The sequence below is a fragment of the Vicugna pacos genome, unplaced genomic scaffold (genome assembly GCF_048564905.1).
Source record: "Vicugna pacos unplaced genomic scaffold, VicPac4 scaffold_140, whole genome shotgun sequence".
NCBI lineage: Eukaryota > Metazoa > Chordata > Mammalia > Artiodactyla > Camelidae > Vicugna > Vicugna pacos.
In genome coordinates this window covers 102267-113931 of record NW_027328820.1, presented here as the reverse complement: position 1 = coordinate 113931, position 11665 = coordinate 102267, and the positions used below count along the sequence as shown (strand labels likewise).

The window sequence follows — 11665 nt, the reverse complement described above, 5'->3', positions numbered from 1 at the left end:
GGGGCCTCGGGGACTTTTGGAGGAACTGGCTTTCGATGCCACTTTTAATAAGCGGTGGGGCACCGAGAGTGAGGTCACAGACATCAGAAGGCGAGCGGATGTGCTGGGAGTTGCTTGTGAAATTTCTCTTCTGTTGGCTTGTTTGCTTGTTCAAAGTAGAAAACTAACCTTACCAGCTGAGGAACAAGGAGGAAGAAAGAGTTACTGGAGCCATGAGCAGAAGATAAGAAAGAGCCTTCCAGGGAGAATGGGACAGTAAAAAGGGCAGGGGGAGGCGGGGGAGTGCGCTCCCAGAAAGTTACATTTTCTCTTTGACGTCCCCAAATGTGTGACGTGTTATTACCCTTCCTGCTGTCTACAAAATAAAAATTAATTATGGTTCAGAGGAAATGCTATTTCATTCTAAGAGGCTGCCTGTTTCTCAGGAATGGTCATCTTAAACTGCAAATATTACAAACAATGTTGAAAAGATGAACCTGTGTACCTAAAATCCCCTATTTTCTATTAATCTGTTTACTACTTAGTTCCCCTATCAATAACACATAACAAATACTGCCATGATGGAGGTACACCGATGCTTAAAAGGAAATGAGATCTGTATCCTTTTGCTAAATTCCATGGCTTCCTTAATATGCAGTTCCACTTGGAATTTAGGAATGTCTGGTATAAGAAGTGAGAAACAGTTTGAGAAAATCCCGGCTCAGAATTATACATCACAACCACATCTCACAAGTATATACAGCCGTAAAAAAGTTTAAAAGCAAAACTCCGTAACTACTCTTAAAGACCTTTGCAAACCTGGGCCTGCCAAGATGTTTCCAAACTGGAAAGGAACTCCAATCTCTTGCCTGGTACCGGACCAGAGGCTGGCCAGCCTTTTCTGTAAAAGCAAGAGAGTAAATATTTTCAGTTTTGCAGATCATTTTGTTGTAACCATGCAGGTAGGCAATAAGAAAGCTAAGAGCACTGGGAGATAGGAAACAAACGGGCATGCCCACACTCTCCCTTCCACTCAGGGCAGCTTCTCTGTGGTGGGGAGCTTTGCCACAAACACTTGCTTCTTTTTTCCATTGGTTTCTTTGTTTCCACCTTACTGCTCGAGCTCAGAACTTCAGGTGGGCCTGGTCCTTCAGCATCCATGCAGAGAAGGCTGAGCGGGGTTGGGAACCCCACCTGATGGAGAAGAGAGATTACTGGGAGGGACATTGTGGAGGCCACCATGACACGAGACAATCACACCTTCCGGGGTGAAAGGGAAAGAAGACAAGGGAAGGACACAGTAGTGGGACCCCTAGGTCGCCTGCCAGGCTTGTTCTCCCTCCACGGCAACCATGGGGGCCTGGGGGGTGTTGGGCTTCAGCTACGGTGATTAGGATGAAGGGACTCAATATAAAGGACCCTCCAACTCCTCACTAGGTTCCAAACGCAGCCCCTCTAAGTCCACCCTCTGAGTTTCTGGAACTCTGCTGGAAGAATACATGAGCAGGCCAGAACCAGAGCCCAAGCCAAACATGACAGGGGCTCGTGGGGCTGTAACCCCATGCTCAGTGGTCGGGGACTCCTTGCAAATCTGCAGAAATCCCTGTTCCACCTCATTCCTGGGAGAAACTCCAGATCTCCTCCTGCTCTGTCTGTTCTTCTCTTGAGGCTATTGTCCTGGAGGGATGCTGAGTCATTGAACCTGGTCCTCCAAACGTACATAAGCAGCCTGTTCAATAAAACAAATTATGCACTTTTTCACATTTGCCAGTTTTTTGATTCCAGAAAGGCTGTGGGACTCATTCTCACAGTCTCCTGTGCCCCCACCACATGGTGGCCCTCTGCTCATGTAAACACGATTTCCCACAACTGCACCCTGCCTCCCAGCTTGTCAGAGGGGAGTGTCCCACAAAGACACAGGTGTTTGTGAGGATCCTGTCCCCCAGCAGAAAACCTGCTCCTGGAGCCACGGTCAGGGATCTGGCCTCCTAAGCCGCTCAGCTCTAATTCAAAGCCTAAAGTGGGGGCCCCGAACATTGCTGAATGACTTTCTGAATCACCTGGACTGGAGGGGACTGATTTTCTTTCCAGGAATGGAGGTAGCGCAGCCTCCATTTTCAGGGCTGACCTTGACGATGGATCTAGTTCCCCCGACTGCAACACAGGAAGGAGTGGCCCTTCCATCCCACAGGTTGGAGACCCAACCCAAGGGAGTACTGAAGCAGTGCATTGCTGCCAGGTCCAGCATCCCTGCAGAGTGGCCTCTGCCCTTGAATGACCCCCTTCCCAGGGCCTTTCTTGCCCGGACACCACCACACCCCAGGCTGTGCCAGAGCTCTGGGGCTCTGCGTGTCCAGGGCACACAGGTGGCACCTGAGCCAGGTGTCCCCTGGGCCTCAAGGGAGAGAGGTCTGCTTCTGCATCAGGGGAAGGTGACCCCACAAGGCTGGCAGGACACTCTCAATATGGACCTCCAGGAGCCCTGGGAGCAGTTTCCCTGCAGGTGTTAAGAGCCATCATCAGGAGGGCAGGCCCCTCTTTGTGCAGACCATCCAGCAGTGCTGGGCCCACGTGCTGACCTCAGAAATCTACATGCCCCCACGATTCCCCAGGCAACCTCACAACTTCGTCACTTGGTGACCTGGGTACCACGAGCTCCTTGGCCATCCCATGAGGGTGGTCCTTGCAGGCATGGTCTCCAGGTTCTCCTGTTGAGAAATCCCCCTGGGTTTCTGTGGTCACAGAGCAGACACCAGAAGATTCTAGTCCTGCAGTGACCCCCACAGCAGTCAGCTCCCCTGTGCATGTCCAGGGACAAATGACAGCAATTTATTGCCAGGAACCGTGATTCCATACTAAGTTCAGGATCCTGGTAACTCACTCTGCACCCCAAAAAGCTTCCATGAGAAATGTGTGTATTGGGATGTCTGTGCCCCTAGAAGAGCTGTTCCTGAGGGTTCCTGGGACCCTCCAGCCCCTCTCAAGGTTCTCAGATCCTGGGTCTAAATTTCTATCTGCCTCTTTTGGTGTACGGCCACCTGTGTCTCGTGGTCACGGGTCACTTTATTGCATGACTTGGCATGTTCTTAGTGCTCGTCCTCCACCCCTGCACTAGACTCCCAAGATGTTCCCACTGACCCTTGGCTCCCTGGGTGGCTCAGGGGGCCCTAAGTCTGCACCCTTCACTCTCCTCCTCTACCCCCACCTCTGGGGCCACCCCTAGGTGGACTTGGAGGTGTTTGTAAATGAGTCTTACACAAGGACATATCTGGACAAAGCAGGACCCCACCCCCGGAAAACTCACCTGCTCCCTTCTCAGAAGAGGACCCCACAGCCCCACATTGCCTCCCAGGGGTCTACTCAGGACACAGTCCCCCAGTTCTGGGCAAGGTGTCTCCCTGGAATCCTTGCTTCCAGGAAGAGTCTCTCTGTCCTTCTTCAGAGTTTAGAGGTGTTCCCATGTCCCTGACCACCAAGATGCCCAGCACAGTCCCTTCAGTGACCTGGAGAGACAAGGAACTTATGTGGCCACAGGTCTCACAGGACACACCTGCTGGGACCCCAGGCTAAAGGGCTGTCCTTCTGCATTCTCAGGTGTGGCTCCCGTGGTATCTTTTTGCAGGGGGCCCAAACGGGGAGTGTGGCCCAAAGCAGTTCATGGGGCTCTCTGGGCAGGGAAGACTTGGGCCAGGTGGCCTTGCCTGGTTTCCCTGCTGGGCCACTCTGAAAACCCCCGCTCCTCTGGCTGTGGCTGGAGGCCCCTCAAACCTCAGGGCGGGGCTCTTTCTCTCAGCCTCCACTGACTCCAAAGCCACGCTGGTGCTGGCGAGGGGAAAGAGCTTTCTTGCCTTCTTTTGGCCAAGTTGCCACAGGTGGATGCTGCGGGCAGCTGGAGAGAGAGGTAGCACTTGCTCAGATGTGAGTGGTTAAGCAATTTGACACCCTGTCAACTAGCCTTAAACATTGGAATGAGGTCTTTCCCGGTAAAGCTGGAAGTTACTTTCAGTAACTTGTCTAAAGATTTCTTTTTTTTTTCCACTTAAAGACTCATAAAACCTCTCCCAGGTCATTCCTGGTATGGACCATTATCCAGGGATCAATCAGGAAATGCAGGAGGAGAGGGGTGGGGGTGGGGGAGAGGGGAGGTTAGATCAGAGCCCACGGAGAGGAGATGCCCCTCCCAGGAGCCTCACACTGGGCAGTGGCTTCTGGCATCCAGCTCTCCTGTTCTCAGGCCCATTCCATCTGCGGGGTTTTCCAAAAACATAATGGTGGAAGGGCCATGGAGGACACCTAGAACTTCCAGAATAGACAGGGGGAGCAGAGTTACCATGCTGGCCCTGGGTTTGGAGACAGACCTGCAGTGGAGACCACAGGCTTCTGAGAAGCCAGTTTCGAAATAAAGGCAGTATGCACTGGAATACCCGGCTCGAGAGAGTGCTTCATCATAGACATGTAATTTACATAGTTCTCACCACTAAATTCTGTGTTCCCAACACGCTACATGAATGACGGCTTCAACACACATTCATTTCTGAGATGTGAAAAAGTGTAGAGCCGCTCTTTCATCCTGCATAATGGGCATGGCTACACTTAAGAACACTTACCAAGATTTCTCAGCAAGAGCCAATTTCGAAATAAAGGCAGTTTGTGCAGGAAAACCCTGTTGGAGTGAGGGCTTCCCCATACACATGTAAGTTATAGAGTTCCCCTCACCATGAAACGCTGTTCCCAACATGCTACATGCATGAAGGCTTCGACACACATTCAGTTCTAAGCTGTTAGCATGTGGAGAGCCGCTCTTTCATTCAGCACAAAAGGCATGGTTACACCCAGGAAGATTTACCCAGATTTCTCAGCCTCTTCCTTCAGCCAGATTCAAAATAAAGGCAGTTTGTGCTGGGAAAGCCTGTTGGAGCGTGTTCAGAGCTGTTTCGGGCTGTGTCCCAGCTGGAGGGTGCAAAGCCCAACCTCCAGAAAGAGGGACCAGGACCCCACCCGCCAGGTGGTGTTGCCTTTGTAGGGGAACAGTGATCTTTGGGTAAGATATATTGCGGCTCTCTCTAAAAACTGCTTTGACTTAAGTTTGCATCCTAGTCACCAGTTCCAGGACAACAGAAAAGGCATACCCTACATCCCTTTGCACTCAACTCTTCCCAAAAGAGCAAATATTTGTCCATGAAAATACCAGCTGCTCTTCTAAGGCCCACTAAATACCCAGCAGTGTGGGCGGTGCACTCTTGATCAGGGACAGGAGGAGAGGGAACAGCGGTCCTCCTGCAGGCTTGGCCTGGTGTGGCAGCTGCGCTGTGGGTGCGTGGTGGGGAGGGAATGCAGGGAATCCTGTTTGAGGGGCCTCTGTGCACGCCTGCATTATAGTCTGAGGTTTCATACAAAGGCTCCAGGCATCCTAACTGGTTAGATACAGCCCCCACCCTTGGGCTGGAACCACCAGGAGATAAGTACCTGTAACAGGGACGGTGCCTGGTGTGGGGAGAGGTCATGGGACACTCCGGGGGCAGGGGCGGTGGTGATGGGGAAGGCAGGGGATGCAGTGAAGGGTGGAGGGAGCAGGGTCCTTTGCTTGGGGGTGCGAGTTCTTTGGGAGACCACAGGGAATGGCACACATCATCCCCACCCTATACCCCAAATTCCTAGCCCCGCCAACACAGGGGCTGCTCTGCACCCTCTCAACGTGGCTCTCCTGTAAGACCGCACCCAACCAGGCATCTGGTACCCTGCCCTACCTCCCCTCTTGGGACAGATCCCGTCTTCTTGGAAACTGCCTAGCAGCGCGTATTCAAGGCCGGCAGCCGGCCTGGCGGATCTGCACTTCAGGTGCCCTACCTGGCCAGCCGTGCCTGCCTGGGCTCAGTCCTCTATCTTGCCCACAGGTAGCCTGGGTCCACTTCCGGTGCAAGCGGAGGCCGCGGAGCCCAGGCTGAGCCCCGCACACAGACAGGTGAGGGTGCCCCCGCCCCGCTGCCCCGCCGCCGCGCCCACTGTTGGCAGCATTGCCCCAGCCTCCGGCCGGTGCCACCTGCAGCTGAGGACCTCCGCGCAGCCCCGCCCGCCCCGGCCCCGCCCAGCTGCCCCATAAGCCTCCCCCCACCCCCGTCCTGGCCGCGCCCTTGCTCCCATTGGCTCCGAAAGTTCTGCCCTTGCACGTCTAGCCTCGGGAGGACGCAGACGCAAGCGCTAGGGGAGGGCCCCGCGGCGTTGCCATGGATAAAGACGCCGCGCTCCTCGAGGGCTGGCGTGCGCTTCTGGGGCAGGCAGCGGGCTCCGGAAGTGTGCAGCTGCCCGGGACCATGGCGGTGTTTGCTGCTGGGGATGGCGGCCTGCTTGGCCGGGCCACTAGTTCTGGCCGCGTCAGTCGGCGGCCGACATCCTTTCTGGGGCGGCGTCTCACAGACGGTAAACGTACGGCAGCGCCGTTGGCGGGGCCAGTGGACATGGACCGGGGTGGGATCCGGGTAGGTGTGGCGGCCGGGGAGGGCTGAGGTCATGATGGCAGCCCTTCTTGGTGAAACAATAAAATGAATAGCCATTTTCACAAGACCTCTGAGTAAATCTACTAGGGAACTTCATCCTGGACTGAGGAAGAGGACTGGGGAGGAGGGGGCATTCAGGGGCACAGATTACCATGGGCCACCTGTCCCACGATGGACTTTAGACTCACCCTCACCCTTCAGGAACTACTAAATACATACAGACAGAGTGCTATGGACAAGATTTTTTTTTTTAAACAAATCCCTGAATCCCTAGCAGGTCTTGTTTCTACCCATACACAAATGGCTTATGTGCATAATGTTTCACAAAAGCCTTAAAATATTATCACCCCAACTTGACACATCAAGAAACTGAGGTAGAGAAGTTTATCACATTCTACAAGATTAGAGAGAGGCCACGTCAGACACCGTATTTAAATCCAAGCCCCTGCTCCAGTGCTCACACTAGAAAGTGTGACATACTGCCCCTTTCCTGCCCTCTCCCTGCAATCAATCTCTGAAGAGTCTTTTCTGTGTCACCTGGAATCACAATCACATTCATTTTCCACAAAGAGCTATGTCACTCCTTGGAGGACTTTTCAAAATCTAAAGGGTTGGTTTGAGAGGAGAGATTTGCATTTTCTGTTTCTCAAAGGAAACATGGCTTTAAAAGAAACTGAAAAGTAGTTATCTAGTCTAAGCCCTCATTGTGCAGAGAAAAAACCGGAGGCTCAGAAGAGATGAGGAAAGGGCCTTATTAACAAATATTGCCTCAGTGCAGCACCAAGCCAGACCTGGCACTTCTAGGGGAGGATCTGGAAGGCCCAGGAGAATGAGTGTTAGAAAACAGAAAGAGAAGAAGCATACAAGGCCCCGTCTCTTCACCACCATAACATGAATTTCCACCAAATTACCCAGAATGGGTGCAGCCAATATTAAGTTTGTCAAAAGAGGTTATAGAATTCTCAACCATAGTGGAAATTCCAACATTTACTGTGCTTTTTTCCCAGTTCAAGCATCAATTCAGTGGGCACTCTGTACCAGGGACTACACGAGGCCTGGGGTTCTCCCAAATACAGATCTCTATTACCACGTGTGCAAACCACATTAAGGCCACCAGAAGAAAAGCGCCCACAGATAAGATGGAATTACTGAAACTGAAAGCAGCAAAAGAGCATATATTACTAGGAAAAACGGTGCTCCTAGTAATGGACACATGGACATAGAATGCAAACTGTGTTTAGCAGGCAGGAAAGGGGGGATTAACAGATACAAATTAGTAAATATAAAATAAATGACAAGGACCTGCTATATAACACAGGGAACTATATTCAATTTCTTGTAGTGATTTATACTAAAAACAATCTAAAACATATATATATACATATGCATATGTTTATAACTGAATCTCTGCTGCACACTTGAAAATAACATTGTAAATTGACTACACTTAAATAAAAAATAATTTTAAAAAATAAGTAAAAATAAATGCAACGCCATTAAGAAAAAATAAAAGAACTCTCTAATCCCCTTAACTGTAGGTGGTCGAGAAATCTAGCTGCAAACACCAAGTCCACTGGATCACTCCAGCACTGGCTGTCATTCTTTCTGACCATCAGAGAGTCACTTGCTTCACTGAGGTTACTTTTCTCTTCTGTGAAAGGCTACAGTTGCAACTAACGATGTATAGAATCTCATCATTCACAAGCCCAAAAAGTAGTGAGAACTTCACATGGGCCAGGCTCTGGTCAGATGAAAAGATAGGGTCCCAGATATATTCATGGGTAGAAGAAGTTTATGCCATAAAGTTATAAATTCTTCCTGTTTTGATAGACAGATTCATTTCAATTCTGGTTAGAATTCCTACCAGATTTTTCTTGGAATATAACAAGTTAATTTATGGTCAGGAATAGCCAAGAAATTTCTTTAGAACCACCACTTGGGAGGGGTGGATAGGTCATTCATTTCCACTGCTCTTTCTGAAGTGATGAAAACGTTCTGGAATAATAATGGATGCACCACTGTGAATATGCAAAAAGCTGCTGAATTGTACCATTTAAATGGATGGAATTCATGGTTTGTGAACTATATCACAATAAAACTGTCCTATGAAAATTATTTCTTGACAATTATTTTTCAGTTTATACACTAGTCTGTCCCACAATTTAAGAAAAACAAAAAACCTAAACAAGCCAAACTATGCCAGGAGCACTTTAGGACTGCAATATGCCTGGGTCTCCAAGGCCTCTGGTGGTGCTGTTCCTGTTAACACACAATAGCTGGGCTGGGCTAGTTAGGGACTGTAACTATCTTTTGAAAATCGAGGATCACTCCTTTCACCCTGGGAGAGGGAAGGAAGGAGGATGTCACAGCCTCATGCCTTCAGCACATTTTTAACAGAACCAAGCCCTGCTTTCACCACTGCAATCCCTCTCACTATAAAAACACGTGACATCAACAAGCACCGCCATCATAACACCTGAAAGTGTTCAAGGTACTTACCTGAGGCAGAAACATGGAGGGGGGAGACAGAACCTCGCTTAGCAGTGACGCTCCCTTTTCCCGACTCCACCAGGAGAAGCTGGGCGTTAGAGCCGGAGGCTTTCAGCCCAGGTAGCAGCGCCCACGCCACAGAGCTGGTCCTCAGGGAGCGGGAAAGGGAGAGCAGGGCAGCCCCGGGGTCGCGGGGCAGGGAATGCGGGGAGGGGGACGCGGGCTGCAGCCTCGCTCGGAGGACAGCCCCAGCCACAGTCCCAGGCGCCCGCCCCCGTCCGGGTCCGCAGACCCCGCCCGCCCGGGACACAGCCCGCCCAGGGGCGGGGACGGGCCGCCGGACGAGAAGAGGAAGCCCGGGAGGAGAGGACTAGCGGGAGGGAGAGGGGAAGGGGACGCCAGCCGCGGACTGAGGGGATCCCGGCTGGGTGAGAGATGGCAGGTGTACACCAGGCCCTGGACACTGTGGCCGGGACGCCGGGGCAGGTGGCGCTGGCAGAGGGGTCTGGCCTGAGCAATTCATCTGAACACGGGCTGACTAGCGCCCTTGGGGTCTGTGACAGGCGGACCGCCCTCCCGCAGCCGCCTGACCCCTTTCCCAGGAGCCCCCCACCTTGCACTTCCACAGTCAGAGGCCCCGACCCCAGGCAGGAACCAAAGGCCTACCGGGCGACGTAGTTGAGAAGCCTTTGGGCCCGATCCCCGGCTCGGATATGGAGCTCCCAACCAGCGGACCACTTGGCACTGACTGCGCATGCGCAGGAGGGCCAGCGATCCTCTCTGGGTTCTGTGAGAGAAGGTGGGACAGCGAGGGAGGGAGAAGATGGGAGCGGGTGGAGAGGACGGGAAAATTGGAGGGATACAGATGGACAGGATGAGCAGAGAGAAGGAAGGGATCTGGAGAAGGGAGGGTCTTAGAGGAGTTGGAGAAAAAAAGCTTTACCTCTGGGGCACCCCTAGGCGGCAGACCTGCCTCTGTACCCTTCTGTTACCCTTCAAGCCCCGCAGCTCAATTTTACCACCGTGATCCAACCCTCCGTCCGATGCTTCTGCAGAAACCCTAGGGAGATCACACCCGTTGCCCCCACGCGGAGCTGGGTTTTCTGTTGCTCTGAGAACCAAGCACCCGCAGGTGTTGTCGCTCAGAACTACCTTGGGAAGAGCACATATTCCCCTTTTACACGCTGGGAAACAGGCAGGCAGGATCTCTGCCTTAGCTCCACTGTCCCAGGTGTTGGGCTGGCGGGGAGCGGGATGGTACAAGATCAGAGCCCCAGACAGAGCAGACTGCCTGAGTGTTGGTGCATAGTCCCCATCCCTCCTGGGTAAACCATACCCCACCCTAGTGGAAACATCAAGGGCTCACAGTAGTTCCCTGGGTGTGGGAGAGCTGTCCTCATGTGAAGGAAAAGTCCAGCTGGGCTAACAAGCTAAGTCACAAATCTAAGTGTGATAAGTGTCAGTTTACTGATCTAAATTCTGCTGGGCTATCTCGTAAATCTGAAGTTTAGTGTCAGTTTATTGGCCTAACAACCTAACTCGTAATTCCAAGCTCAACAAGTGTCAGTAATGTGATCTGTTACAAATTGATAAGCTCCAGTGTACTTATTCCTTGCTTTTTGTTCTTTGAGCCTTATTGGCTAATCCCCCCTTACTTGTAACTAAGCCTTTAAAACCTCATGTGCACGTCTTGGAGGTACTCAAAACTTCGGAGCCGAAGCCCCTCTGAGCCCACCGGCATAATAATTCTGAGTACTCCAACACTCCGATTGGTGCTTTTGTCTTGGCTGGCCTGTTTCCATAACACTCAGCTCCAGTGCCCAGCTTTCTAGGTAGATAGGAGTGTTACCAAGTCGAAATTAATTCTCCTCAGTGCAGGACAGGCCAATAAGTTGGGAGACCAGATGTTGGGGCATGGAATAGCAAGTTTCTGTAGACCTAGATGGCAAACTAATGTCCTGGAAAACCATCTCCCCAAGTCACAATTCAGGCTCCTTTCCTATGTGCTTGGTTAGTGCAAACTTCTTAGTGTAGGAATTCCTTCTTGTTAGAATCCTTTCTTCTTGCAGCTATCTGCGTGGGTCAGATCCCTGTAAACCTCCAACAAAAGAAACGTTATTTTCTATTCTGCAATTTGCTATCTTTTAATGAATGAAAAAGTGTTAAATATCCTTAAAGGTCAGAGCCTTCAGAATAGGGTCTCCTGTTTATTTCAGGCTCTAGGCAACATTGTTTTACAAGCAAGATGAAGCCTAGGTGACAGAGCATAGGGTTAAATTCAAAGGAACAAATCTAATATGGAGTCAGATTTGTTCTGTTATATTACCCGGCCAGATGCCACTTGAGGATTTAAACCCCTTTAAGTTAAAAATAACTAAAATTTTAAAGGAATTTACATACATAGGTGGGAATGTGCAAAGCATATCTGGAAAAGCACCCAAAGGATAGTAAACAGAGGCATCTCCAGAGAGGGCTGAAAGAACAGAGGATGAGGGAAAACATCTTTCACTTGTGTATTTTTGTTCTCTGAGTTTTTTTTAAACCATTTCCTTGTATTTCTTTTTCAGATAAAACAAATGTGTAATGGAGCAAAGGAGTAATTAGCTTAGCAAATACAGCAGCCATGGAATCACTAGTCATCACTTTTGATTTAAGCCAGAAAGCATTTTTTGACTCTCTCCAATGTGCTCTGTCCTGTTTTA

The 11665-nt window shown here is 50.9% G+C and overlaps 1 protein-coding gene across 1 annotated transcript in view; it reads right to left on the bottom strand.

The window, feature by feature from the left end:
• Positions 1–3057: 3057 nt before the first annotated feature.
• LOC140695107 (uncharacterized) overlaps positions 3058–11665 on the bottom strand; it is a 78335-nt gene continuing 69727 nt past the window's right edge. Inside the window, exons 7-8 of the mRNA XM_072958016.1 lie at positions 3681–3858; positions 3058–3482 (exon numbers count right to left, since the gene is read on the bottom strand). Of these exons, the coding sequence (XP_072814117.1) occupies positions 3336–3482; positions 3681–3858 (325 nt within the window). The 3' untranslated portion in view covers positions 3058–3335. The remainder of the gene's footprint in view (positions 3483–3680; positions 3859–11665) is intronic.